Source organism: Amblyraja radiata, chromosome 3 (assembly GCF_010909765.2).
Source record: "Amblyraja radiata isolate CabotCenter1 chromosome 3, sAmbRad1.1.pri, whole genome shotgun sequence".
In the NCBI taxonomy this organism is placed as follows: Eukaryota; Metazoa; Chordata; class Chondrichthyes; order Rajiformes; family Rajidae; genus Amblyraja; species Amblyraja radiata.
In genome coordinates, this window is record NC_045958.1 from 15,962,269 (window position 1) to 15,976,823 (window position 14,555).

The 14,555-nt window shown below is 41.8% G+C and overlaps 1 protein-coding gene across 1 annotated transcript in view; it reads right to left on the reverse strand.

The window, feature by feature from the left end:
* Positions 1–822: 822 nt before the first annotated feature.
* The window catches only part of LOC116970817 (solute carrier organic anion transporter family member 4C1-like), a 101,585-nt gene continuing 87,852 nt past the window's right edge, over positions 823–14,555 (reverse strand). Inside the window, exons 11-13 of the mRNA XM_033017368.1 lie at positions 13,045–13,109; positions 8,170–8,307; positions 823–2,915 (exon numbers count right to left, since the gene is read on the reverse strand). Of these exons, the coding sequence (XP_032873259.1) occupies positions 2,800–2,915; positions 8,170–8,307; positions 13,045–13,109 (319 nt within the window). The 3' untranslated portion in view covers positions 823–2,799. The remainder of the gene's footprint in view (positions 2,916–8,169; positions 8,308–13,044; positions 13,110–14,555) is intronic.

Sequence of the window (14,555 nt, forward strand, 5' to 3'; positions counted from 1 at the left end):
ATGCCGAGTTTGTGTCTGATCTCACACTGAATTTGTCACCTTGGATAAAATAAAGGGTCCCAACCCAAATTGTTGTCTTTCCATGCCCTCTAGCAATGCTATTTGACCCACTGATTAATTCCAGCACTTTGTGCTCTGCCTGAGAAAAAGCCTGGCCATTAGTTCTATAGTTAACTGTTGCAGCTTAACATATTTGTTAAAAAGACCTTATGATAGTTTACGAAAGAACTGCAGATGCTGGAAAAATCAAAGGTAGACAAAAATGCTGGAGACACTCAGCAGGTGAGGCAGCATCTATGGAGCAAAGGAATAGTTTAATATATTTACGATAGTTTAATATATTCAGCTTCCAGGTGTACAAATCTTTGTTAGGCAGAATAACAGCTTGAGAAGCTTAAAGTGAGAGCGTGATGAATGTAATTCAAATGCTCTACATGTTGTGCAGTGTCTGTGGATCCACAGTAACATTAAATGTTTTATGCTTATTTAGATTTAATGAAGTTTTCAGCAATTGAGAAGAGCTTTTGTTTCTGGATTCAGAACATGGTTGGTTGTAGTGATACGTCTCCGTGGTTTCTCAGCTATGGTGCGTAAAAAAACAAAACAGAACACAATCAATCAGTTAAATGATGGGGTTGGATAAATATTCCAGTTTTGCTTGATGTTCAGTGGATAAATGAAGAAATGACAGATTAAAGGTTGGAAATTGTCCAATAAATTCAGTAAATCTTAATTTTTAATGATCAAATAACAAAAAAATTAGACATTTGTTTCTTAAAGCACTCAACAAAATATAATTTCTGAATAGGTCAAACTCTTTCATTTTGTATATTTACAGACTTGTGCATGCGTTCTATTTTCAATTTATGAATACATGGAAAAGAAAACACAAATGATTAGTGATAACTCCAATGGAACAGTTTTGCAAAGTGCTTCAATATATTCATGTATAACAGCATTCGATGACCAAGAATGCTCCATGCTAACGACCAAAGGCTTTTCCACATATGAACTGAATACATATTTGGTGTCTTGAGCTAAATGCTGTAGACTATCAACTGCTGGTTGTGTTCTATTCTCTGCACATTTGGTTAGATTGAAGTAAATGAATAAAATGTGTGCGGTGAGTACGGTAGGCACTCTCATGCTGAGGCTTAATGCTTAGCAGCTTTAGCTATAAAAGATAACATTTTCCCCCAATATGTTGTGGAGGTTTAACACCGGCATTTAGGCAATTAAAAGTACGGACCTAATTTCACTATTAAATGTCTGCTAGTTTGATTTACTTAATTTGATAGTTTCATAAAAGCAAACTCATGTGGCACAAGTATACCTTCTCTTACAGGTTGGCTTTGGACTTGGTAACATTCCATAGATGGGTAAAGTTGGCCATCTCAATTAAAGTTAGTTCCTCATGGCGAAGAATGATGGAATTTTGGATGTACTTCCTTTCAATCTTAATCAACTGTAACGGAGAGGACAGGACACTAATCTGCTCCCAGACTTTTCACTCATACAACTTTTATTTAGTTCATTGTAGATTTATGGGAGATAAGCAACAATTATTTTGTCCAGTTTCTGTCTTCTGCCTAGGTTAGGATTGTATGACTGATGTTTCTGCATGAGAAACATGCCTGAGCTCAAATGCTCAACAGGATGGGCAAATTAAACCTACAAAACAACATTCCATTGATTAATTCAGTTTCTATATTACTGAGCTTGTAGCAGGATCTAATAAATGTATTTATTTGTTTTTCTTTCTTTCATCTTTTTGAGGAAAACAATTACCTTATGCCCATGTATCACTGGAGAAGCAGTGGTAGCTCTGCAGTACCTTACCAAACACCTCTTTCCCATGTGTGAGGATACAACAGAGTTGGGAGAACCTCTTAAAAACACACATACATGCGCACTTGTCATGAAGACAATGCAACGGTTGGGGCAATTTTTCTTGCATTCTCCCACATCCAACTCATCGGGTTTGATACTATTCATAAAATCAATTGAACACAGCTTGAGATTCTGAAGTTCAGAAATTCTTTGGTCTGCTTGCGTACAAGTTCATGACGTATAGCACAAAGCACAGCAAAGGTTAAAAATTGTACAGGAGAATATTAGGTAAAGTAATCCAAGAAGTGGTAATTAAACTTGTGTTATTAAATGTGTGGGATGTTGGAAACAATTAATTAAATTGCTTTCAAATTTTGCATTTTCCTGCAGAAGTCAAGTCAAAGATGATGTGAAGTCATGCTGATACACAGAGAAGATGTAAGCATTAAAATACAATGTCAATTTGTTCTAGTGTTGTACTTTTAAGTTGTTGAAGGACTCATGATTATTCCATATGGAGATATTTTTTAAATGTTATTTTTGGCAGAGGCTATATGTCACCCATTCTACAAAAACCATCAATAGGACTTCTCCAAGCTTACCGATAGCACAATATCAGTATTCCCCATGCTTTTCTATTCTATAAAGCAAAATGCAGACTTTTTTTTACATGCAGTTTTTGTGTTTAACCAAAAAAATACAATGTCAACAAGATTTAATAAACCTTGGCTCTCAATCAGATGTAAATAATTGATCCAAGGAACATCATAAATCAATATATTTGCTTGTGGTAAAGATACATTTTCCTGTGCAGGGCATTAAATGTGGAAATTTGTTATATATTTAAAATATACAGTCATTTAGTTTCTCATACAAAGTTGTTTTATATTCATTTTTGCGCAGACTTATTGGTTCAGTCATCACAATTCATTAATCAATCAAAGCAATATTTTGGTTGTCCTCAAATCCTCATCTTGAGTTCAGCCTGTTAGACACATGTGAAATAGTTGTAACTCCTGTTGGAGGTTTATATAGGAAATGAGCTGCAGCAAGTGCGATAATGGTGATCACTTTGCAAGTTGTACCTGGAAACAAATTGTGCAGAGTTAGAACATGCTGACACTATATCATACAGCAGAGAGGGGAAACTCACATTAGAATCTAGACCCCCAAGTTAAAATGTGGATGAGTTCAATGTTGGAGCACTGAAAAAGCCAAAATGGCACTCAAGCAAGAAACCACCCATGATCTTATTGATTGGCACAACGGATGTGAGGGATTGGATGACCTATTCTGCATTTACACATATTCTTATAGGGATTATTCCCCATTCTCTGCCCTTGACTGTAAATCTTTCAGTATCCATTCAAAATACCAGTGAGGATTTCTGTCTTTCCCACCCTCTTGAGCAGTGAGTTCCAGAAACCTATCATTTTGAAGGAGAAAACAAATGTTCTTCAACTCCCCACTAATCCTTCTATCAGTAAACTTAAATCTAAAATAAAAACAGAAAAAAAGACACTATAGTATACATATGCTGGAACCTATAGCAGATAATAAACTGCCGGAGAAACTCAGTTGATCAGGCGGCATCTTGGTATTGGTATTGGATTATTATTGTATAAAAAAACAATGATACAGTGAAAGGTTTGTTTGTGTTCTATCCAGTCAAATCATTATATACATGAGTACAATCAAGCCATGCACAAGTATATCTGGTGCGGAATATAATTTTACAGAGAAAATGCAAGGAAGACTGCACCCCAGCTTATGGGAAGACCATGCAGTAGTCTGATTACAGAAATGCAGCAGCTTTTCCTGAGCATGCTTCCAAGCTTTTGTATCTTCTACCCAATGGAAGAGGGGAGAAGAGGGATTGATCGGAACAAACATAGTCCTTGATTATGATGGCTGCTTCCTTTAGGCAGCATGAAATGTAGATAGATCATTTCGAGGACAGCTGATCAGTGTGATGGACTGGGCTATGTCCACAATTCTCAGCAATCTCTTGAGGTTCTAGGCAGAGCTGTTGACAAACCAGGCAGCGACACATCTCTGTTGGATGATTTCTAAGGTGCATCTGTAGAAGTTGGTAAGAGTCATTGGAGACATGCAGAACTTCCTTTGTTCACTGAAGAAGTAATGGAATTGGTGTGCTTTCTTGGCTGGATTCAATGTAGACATGGAGAGAACTGGTTGGCAGACAGAAAGCAGAGGAGGAATCAATGGATCCTTTTCAGAATGGCAGACAGTGACTAGTGGAAAGCCACAAGGCTCAGTCCTGGGACCCCAGTTATTTCCAATGTATATTAACGATTTAGACGAGGGACTTAAATGAAACATCTCTAAGTTTGCGGATGACACAAAGCTGGGTGGCAGTGTGAACTGCGAGGAGGATGCTATGAGGCTGCAGGGTGACTTGGATAGGTTGGGTAAGTGGATAGATGCTGTATAATGTGAATACATGTGAGGTTATCCACTTTGGTGGCAAGAACAATGTGGCAGATTCTTATCTGAATGGTGTCAGATTACAAAACCGGGAGGTGCAAGGAGACCTGGGTGTGCTTGTACATCAGCCACTGAAAGTAAGCATGCAGGTACAGCAGGGCCCTGGTGAGACCACACCTGGAGTATTTTGTGCAGTTTTGGTCTCCTAATTCGGGGAAGGACATTCTTGCTATTGAGAGTGCAGCAGAGGTTTACCTGGTTAATTCCCGGGATGGCTGGACTGACATATGATGAATGTGTTGTTTGGGCTTGTATTCGCTGGAATTTAGAAGCATGAGAGGGGATCTTATAGTTGAAACATAAAATTCTTAAGGGATTAGATGCAGGAAAAATGGTCCCAATGTTGGGGGAGTCCAGAACCAGAGGTCACAGTTTAAGAATAAGGGGTAGGCCATTTAGGACTGAGATGAGGAAAAACTTTTTCACCCGCTGAGTAGTGAATCTGTGGAATTCACTGCCACAGAAGGCAGTGGAGGCCAATACACTGGATGTTTTCAAGAGAGAGTTAGATACAGCTCTTTGGGCTAACGGAATCCAGGGATATGGGGAAAAAGCAGGAATAGGGTACTGATTTTGGATGATCAGCCATGACCGTATTGAATGGCAGTGCTGGCTCGAAGGGTCGAATGGCCTACTCCCGGACCTATTTTTTATGTTACGTTCAATGTAGTTGGTCCATGACAAATAGTTGGTGATATTTACTCAACTTGAAACTCTCAAGCATCTCCACGTTGCCACCATTGATGATGACTGAGGCATATACATCTCCTGAAGTCAATAACTAGCTCTTTCATCTGGCTGACATTAATGGAAAGTTTGTTGTCTTGACACCATGTTACAAACTCCTCTATCTCCTTCCTATACTTCATCTCACCATTGTTCGAGATTAGACCCACAATAATGGTGTCATCTGCAAACGTATAAATGGAGTTAAAGTAGAATTTGGCAATGCGGTTGTGAATGTATTGGGATTATAGTAAGAGGTTGAGAGTGCATCCTTTTTAGGCACCGATGTTGAGAATTATCGTGGAGAATGTTTTGTTAACTGTCTTCACTAATTGTGGTTTATGAGTTAGCGAGTCGAAGATCCATTTGCAGAGAAGGGTGCTGACTCCTCTGTCCAGGAATTTGGAGATAAATGTGTAATTAGGGCTATAATGTTGAATTCGGAGCTATAGTCAATAAATAGGTCTGACATAGGTGTTATCTAGATATTCCAGTGACCAGTGTTGTGCAAAGAAGATATCTGCTGTGGACCTGTTGTGATGGTAGGTAAAGTGCAGTGGATTAAGGCTGTTTGGGAGGCTGGAGTTAACATGCATTATTACCAGCCTCTGAAAGCATTTCACAATGGTTAATCAGTGCCATTGGTCAGCAGTCATTAAGGCACGCTGATAGTGGTCTTCTTAAAGCAGGTTGGAACGTGTGATATAATAGGGAGAGGTTAAAGATGTCTATGAATACTCCTGCCAGCTGGAACATGCATGTCCTGTTAGTGTGGCCAAGGATTGCGTCAGAGCTAGTTGCTTTCCGCAGGGTCACTCTCAGGAAAACCGATCTGACATTGGCGATAACGATGGTGGGTACAGTCACACCTGAAGCAGTCAGAGCAATTGACGTAATTCCACTGACATTTTTAATTGAGATCCTTCCTCTGGACACCCAAGTCCAGAAGACCTGACAGATTTCCCTCCACAGATTCTGCCTGACCCACTGATTTCCTCCAAATGCACGAAACACTTATGTCAAGTTAGGCAGCATCTGTGGTGAGAGAAATAGCATTAACATTTCAGTTCAAAGTTACTACATCACTTAAATATCCTGCTCCTAGTTAATAATTTCTCTGAGATATGGTACATATACTTCCTATCCATATTATCTAGGCCCTGCATATTTTTTTACACCACTCAGTCTTTTCCAATTACTCTATCTTTGGTATAGACAAGCATCTGTGGTTCCTTGATATTATTTCATTTTCCCAATTTCCCATTCTACACCAATTTCCCTGTAACTTATTATAACCATATAACCATATAACAATTACAGCACGGAAAACAGGCCACCTCGGCCCTTCAAGTCCGTGCCGAACACTTATTTTCCCCTAGTCCCATCTACCTGCACTCAGACCATAATCCTCCATTCCTTTCCCGTCCATATACCTATCCAATTTATTTTTAAATGATAAAATCGAACCTGCCTCCACCACTTCCACTGGAAGCTCATTCAACACAGCTACCACTCTCTGAGTAAAGAAGTTCCCCCTCATGTTACCCCTAAATTTCTGTCCCTTAATTCTCAAGTCATGTCCTCTTGTTTGAATCGTCCCTACTCTCAATGGGAAAAGCTTATCCACGTCAACTCTGTCTATCCCTCTCATCATTTTAAAGATCTCTATCAAGTCCCCTCTTAACCTTCTGCGCTCCAAAGAATAAAGATCTAACTTGTTCAACCTTTCTCTGTAACTTAGTTGTTGAAACCCAGGCAACATTCTAGTAAATCTTATTCTCCAAATGCCATTAACACTCCTTGATTTTCCCATCATCCACCTACACTGGGGGATAATTTACAATAACCAATTAACATAGCAACCTGCACATGTTTCAGATGTTGTCGGAAATGTATGTAGCCATGAGAAGCGGCACCTATCCCTTTTCCACAGAGAAGCTTCCTGATGAATTACTCTATCATTTTGTATTTTTTTGGTACACCACATCTACAGTTTCTTGCATCTAGTTTGATATCCCATGTGGGAGAGACCTTCGATTGGTCTCATCATTCATAGAAACATAGAAAAATAGGTGCAGGAGTAGGCCATTCAGCCGTTCAAGCCATGGCAGATCATCTAAAATCAGTGCCCTGTTCCTGCTTTTTCCCCATATCCCTTGATTCCTTTAGCCCTAAGAACTAAATCTAACTCTCTCTTGAAAACATCCAGTGAATTGGCCTCCACTGCCTTCTGTGGCAGAGAATTCCACAGATTCATAATTCTCTGGGTGAAGAGGTTTTTCCTCATCTCACACCTATTAAGATGCCCATTTCTTGGTGAACAATGCTGCCTGGAAGATCTAGCGGTGGCAAACGAGAAGATTGTCCACTGTGCAAGAACCTGGCCAAACATTTGAAACATAGATAATGGTCACGAAAGAAGAATCTCAGTCCTAAATGGCCTACCCCTTATTCTTAAACTGTGTATCCTGGTTCTGGATTCCCCCAACATTGGGACCATTTTTCCTGCATCTAGCCTGTCCAATCCCTTAATAATTTTATATACGTTTCTATAAAGTGTCCTCTCATCCTTCTAAATTCCAGTGAATACAAGCCCAGTCGACCCATTCTTTCATCAGATATCTGTCCCGCCATCCCAGGAATTAACCTGGGGAACCTACGCTGCATTCCATCTGGAAGCACAACACTTCAACTAGAACCACAAAACTGAAGTGAAAGCAAGTCAACCTCGATCCTGAGTGATTGGCTGAGAAGAAAAGTCAGAAACAGTGAAGGCATGTGTTCCAAGAGGCCTTTATCCTCTCTATTCAACTCTGTGACACATTACTCTTTATCTAGTTAAAGAACTTCCATCTGACATTCATAGTCTTAGAGAAGGCTAGACTTCTCCCTATTGGCAGTTTGCACTGGTCTGAGCATCACTTTAAATTTACAATTCCTTTTGATCTCATGACTAAAATTAGCATGGGTGATTCCACATGCTCAGGACCTTAACTCATGATGTTTCAACTCAAAGCACCATGAAAGAAATTGACTACTTAAAGTTTAGAATTTCATTTACATCTGTTTACATTTTTCCAAGTGGATATTGAGTTAATATTTTACCAATTGCTATGAATAAGAGAGCCATTTTTGGGTTGTCATAGGTCCAGCATGCACCCCGATTGCCACAATCATCTTCATTCCATAGGACACAGGATTTATCAATCACTGTACCAAAAATAATCGGTCCTGGAATGGCACCTGTAAATTAGCAAAGGAAAAGTTAAAATAACAGTGAAAGGAATATTAAATAATAATAGAACATGCTCGAAATGCTCATCAGTTCAAGCACCAACTGTACAGGGAGAAACAGTTAATGATCAGGATCAATGACTCTTCATCCGAACCTTCAACAAATCCTACATGTTCTGTGAACCTCTGGATTTCAATAAACAGACAATAGATGCAGGAGTAGGCCATTCGGCCCTTCGAGCCAGCACCGCCATTCAATGTGATCATGGCTGATTATTCCCAATCAGTACCCTGTTCCTGCCTTCTCCCCATATCCCCTGACTCCGCTGTTTTTAAGAGCCATGTCTAGCTCCCTCTTGAGAGCATACAGAGAACCTGCCTCCACGGCCCTCTGAGGCAAAGAATTCCACAGACTCACCACTCACAAAAAATGTTTCCTCATCTCCGTTCTAAATGGCTTACTCCTTATTCTTAATCTGTGGCCCCTGGTTCTGGATTCCCCCAACATCGGGAACATGTTTCCTGCCTCTAGCATGTCCAAGCCCTTAACAATCTTTTACATTTCAATGAGATATCCTCTCATCCTTCTAAACTCCAGAATGTACAAGCGCAGCTGCTCCATTCTCTCAGCATATGACAGTCCCGCCATCCCGGGAATTAACCTTGTAAACCTACGCTGCACTTCCTCAATAGCAAGAATGTCCTTCCTCAAATGAGAAGACCAAAACTGCACACAATACACAGGTGTGGTCTCACTAGGGCTCTGTACAACTGCAGAAGGACCTCTTTGCTCCTATATTCGATTCCTCTTGTATTTCCATCATACCTACCAATGGTTACAAAAGAATATTAATGAGTAAATATTGATGCCAATAAAAACAACTGTCCCTGGCTTACCAAGGTGAGGAGATCAGTTCTGGAGAATGGAACAGCCTTATAATTTTGTCATCCACCATCAACATTGAATACTTTCTCTATCCCCAAAATGCATTTTAGATTAAGAACACTCTGCCATTTCCATCTATGAGAAATGTTCTAATTTACAAAAATATATTTGCAAGGATCATGTATAATTACTAATAGGCGTGAACAGATTTATTTTGATCAAATCATAGTTTTATTCATATAATCCATGTCGGGTACTGAATTACATTCTGAAGAGCTGGAAAAAAGATTGTTCAGAAAAAAAATACCCACCAAATTTTTCTCTAACCAATTCTTTATCTATTGTATTAACAAAAATGATCGTCGTAATACGGTTTAAAAACACATCCTAGAAATTGCAAAGTAGGAACAAGGAACTGCAGATGGTGGTTTATAAAACAAGGTACAAAATGATGGAATAATTCAACAGGTGAGGCAGCATCTCTGGGGAACATTGTTAGGTGACCTTTCAGATCCGGACCCTTCTTCAGACTCGCTGAGTTATTCCAGCACTTTTTTTCCCAGCAAGACTAATGATCTCTCAACCATCAGCTTCCCCCAGCTGTGATCTGGTCAGATCTTTCAAAGATTCCATTGTGGTTGCATGGAGCGCACAGTACCACAGTCCATCGGTCGACACAAAATGCTGCAGTAACTCAACGGGACTGGCAGCATCTCTGGAGAGAAGGAATGGGTGACGTTTCGGGTCGAGACCCTTCTTCAGAGTAGGAGCAAAGAGTAGGAGTAAACGGGTCCTTTTCACAATGGCAGGCAGTGACTAGTGGGGTACCGCAAGGCTCAGTGCTGGGACCCCAGCTATTTACGATATATATTAATGATTTGGACGAGGGAATTGAATGCAACATCTCCAAGTTTGCGGATGACATGAAGCTGGCGGGCAGTGTTAGCTGTGAGGAGGATGCTCGGAGGCTGCAAGGTGACTTGGATAGGCTGGGTGAGTGGGCAAATGCAGTATAATGTGGATAAATGTGAGGTTATCCACTTTGGTGGCAAAAACAGGAAAGTAGACTTTTATCTGAATGGTGGCCGATTAGGAAAAGGGGAGATGCAACGAGACCTGGGTGTCATGGTACACCAGTCATTAAAAGTAGGCATGCAGGTGCAGCAGGCAGTGAAGAAGGCATATGGTATGTTAGCATTCATAGCAAAAGGATTTGAGTATAGGAGCAGGGAGGTTCTACTGCAGTTGTACAGGGTCTTGGTGAGACCACACCTGGAGTATTGCGTACAGTTTGGGTCTCCTAATCTGAGGAAAGACATTCTTGCCATAGAGGGAGTACAGAGAAGGTTCACCAGACTGATTCCTGGGATGTCAGGACTTTCATATGAAGAAAGACTGGATAGACTCGGCTTGTACTCGCTAGAATTTAGAAGATTGAGGGGGGATCTTATAGAAACTTACAAAATTCTTAAGGGGTTGGACAGGCTAGATGCAGGAAGATTGTTCCCGATGTTGGGGAAGTCCAGAACAAGGGGTCACAGTTTAAGGATAAGGGGGAAATCTTTTAGGACAGAGATGAGGAAAAATTTTTTCACACAGAGAGTGGTGAATCTCTGGAATTCTCTGCCACAGAAGGAAGTCGAGGCCAGTTCATTGGCTATATTTAAGAGGGAGTTAGATGTGGCCCTTGTGGCTAAAGGGATCAGAGGGTATGGAGAGAAGGCAGGTACAGGATACTGAGTTGGATGATCAGCCATGATCATATTGAATGGCGGTGCAGGCTCGAAGGGCCGAATGGCCTACTCCTGCACCTATTTTCTATGTTTCTATGTTTCAGACTGATGTCAGGGGAATGGGTGGGACTGAGAGAGAATGTAGTCGGAGACAGTACGACTGGTGGGAGAACTGGGAAGGGGAAGGGGATGGAGAGAGAGGAAAAGCAAGGGCTATTTGAAGTTAGAGAAGTCAATGTTCATACCGCCGGGGTGTAAGCTACCCAAGCAAAATATGAGGTGCTGTTCCTCCAATTTGCGCTGGGCCTCACTCTGACAATGGAAGAGGCCCAGGATAGAAAGGTCAGATTGGGAATGGGAGGGGGAGTTAAGGTGCTGAGCAACCAGGAGGTCAGGTAGGTTATGGCGGACTGAGTGGAGATGTTCAGCAAAACAATCGCCGAGCCTGCACTTGGTGTCGCCGATGTACAGGAGTTAACTCCTGGAACAGCGGAGGTTGGAGGAGGTGCAAGTGAACCTCTGCCTCACCTGAAAAGACTGTTGGGGTCCTTGCATGGAGTTGAGGCGGGAGGTAAAGGGACAGGTGTTGCATCTCTTGCGGTTGCAGGGGAAAGTACCTGGGGAGGGGATGGTTTGGGTGGGAAGGGACCAGGTAGTTGCAGAGGGAAAGGTCTCTGCGGAAAACAGAAAGGGGTGGAGATAGGAAGATGTGGCCAGTAGTGGGATCCCGTTGGAGGTGGCAAAAATGTAGGAGGATTATATGCTGTATGTGACGGCTGATGGGGTGGATGGTGACGACAAGGGGGACTCTGTCCTTGTTACGAATGGGGGGAGTGGGAGCAAGAGCAGAGCTGCAGGATATCGAGGAAACCCTGGAGAGAGCCTCATCTTTAATGGAAGTGGGGAACACCCCGTTTCCTAAAGAATGAGGACATCTCCAATGCCCTGGTATGGAAAACCTCATTCTGGGCGCAGATGTGGCGTAGACGGAGGAATTGGGAGTAGGGGATAGAGTCTTTACAGGAAGCAGGGTGGGAAGAAGTGTAGTCTAGATAGCTATGGGAGTCAGTGTGTTTGTAGTAGATGTCGGTCAATAATCTGTCTCCTGTGATGTGTGTATCCGCTGTTCCAGGTGTCAACTCCTGAACATCGGTGAGGCCAAGCGCAGGCTCGGCGATCATTTCGCTGAACATCTCCGCTCAATCCGCCTTAACCTATCTGATCTCCCAGAGGCTCAGCACTTCAACGCCCCCTCCCATTCCCAATCTGACATTTCTGTCCTGGGCCTCCTCTATTGTCAGAGTGCGGCCCACCTCAAATTGGAGGAACAGCACCTCATATTTCGCTTGGGTAGCCTACACCCCAGCAGTATGAACATTGACTTCTCCAACTTCAAATGAAACTTGCTTCCCCTCTCTCTCCATCCCTTCCCCCTTCCCAGTTCTCCCCCCAGTCTTACTGTCTCCAACTACATATATCTCTGTCCCGCCCACTCCCCTGACATCAGTCTGAAGAGGGATCTCGACCCGAAATGTCACCCATTCCTTCTCTCCAGAGATGCTGCCTGTCGCGCTGAGTTACTCCAGCATTTTGTGTCTACCTTCGATTTAAACCAGCATCTGCAGTTCTTTCCTACTGCAGTCCATCACTGGACTTGCATTGTCAAATACCACCTATACAAGAGGACAGGTCCAGAATTTTTGAAGAACATTGCAGGAATGTATGAGGTCAGGATGTTGCCCTAGTTTAGTTCAGTTGTACATACTTGGAGTCAGTATGCTTCATCCCTGTAAATGTATTGGTTTTCAGGTCTGAACAAGCTGTGGGTATGATTAGTTGTGATATTCTGAGTGAACACCAGTTCCATATCACCAGTTCTATTTTCTAGTACCAGTATCCTCAGAAGGTACATCCCAAAATCAAGACTTAAAATCAAGGCTTAATAATACATCTCAGGAATGACAAGTGAATCTAATGAAAATCCAAGGATATTTGGAATGACCATGTTATGTGATTAGTTTCACTCAGGAAAGCCACATTCCATTTATAAATAAGGTTTTAAAGATGTATTTGATTTTATACTGCAGATGCCTTTACAATATGAATGTCATCAAGGCTGCTTCTTACCTAGGAGCCGTACAAAGACCCAATTAATTCCTAATGAAAACGAGCGTTGGCTACTTGGAACACACCTGTAAGCAAATAAATCAGGAAATTCAGAACAACAGACAGCCAACCATGTCATCTCTGGGTGCGCGCTCCACCACCCACCAAATGGACCTCAGTGCCTGGCAGACATTGACACGGAGCCAACAACCTGGCTGCTTGGGATCTAACGGTTCCTTTGGGTTATTTCATTCGCGAAAAGAAGAAGGAAATTCACATTGATTAATTTTAAAAAACAGGACATATACATAAATATTATATGAACACATAAATATTAGTGAGGATATACCAAATAAAAGTATGGTGGAGATTACTAGGAGCAAAGGATTTGCAGGAGTCAGGATGTTGCGTTTCTTCAGTAAGATTATGAACACATCATTAAACATTTTTATCTCCCCGCCTGGTAATGACATAGCCTGGATGGTGTGCCTGTATTTGGAGAGTGGCAAATATGTGCTCTGTCCAATGCGGCTGATTTGAATGTAAATGGAGCCTCAATGTTCACCTGGGAGAGAACTCGGACATTGGTTTGCATGTCCTTCTATAAATTAGAAGCATTTTGAGAAGATGGTATTGGTGGTATCTTTCTCAGTGCCTTGTGATGTTGGTAACTATGGCAGGCTGGCACGCCATCGCTACCAGCACTCAAAGGAAGACTTCAGTGTTGGGAAAACACAGTTCCTCAAATGCCACCTCTTTCTCACTGAAATAAAGTTGTTGAAATTGGTTCTTCACAGTGCTTGGGTGACCTTACATGAGGAGCAAGCTGGAGATGTACTATGGATGTACTTGGCTAGAATCATTCTTGAGGGATTCGAGAGGCAATATGACATTGAACTCCTTGGAAACATCAGTCTAGACATAAGGACGTGGTCAGTGGTCAGTGGCACAGAGGTAGAACTGCTGCCTTACAGCCATAGAGACCCGAGTTTGATCCTGACTACGGATGCCGTCTGTGTGGGATTCCTCAAGGTTATCCGGTTTCCTCCCACATTCCGAAGATGTGTGGATTTGTAGGTTAATTGGCTTCTGTAAATTGCCCCCAGTGTGTAGGGAGATGATGCAAAACAGGGATAATTTGTAACTAATGTACGGGTGATCATTGGTCAACATGGACTCGGCAGGCTGAAGGTTCTGTTTCTACGCTGTATCTCTAAACTAAATTCAACATTAGTACCATCTTTGGAACACCCGAGGCTGAAAATGGATTGTTGATCAGAAAGGTCCAGGTAGAAGAAGGTGTTTCTGAAGTGTCCAAACTAGAAATGCAGATGCTGGTTTAGAAAAAAATACACAAAGTGCTGGAGTAACTCAGTTGGTCTGGCAGTAACCATGCAGAACATGGATAGATGACGTTTTGGGTCGGGACACTTCTTAAGGTACAATATTGCAGGGCTGCCAACTCTCACGTATTGAGCGTGAGAGTTACGCATTTCGACAAATTCTCACGCTCTCACACTGATCACAAATGT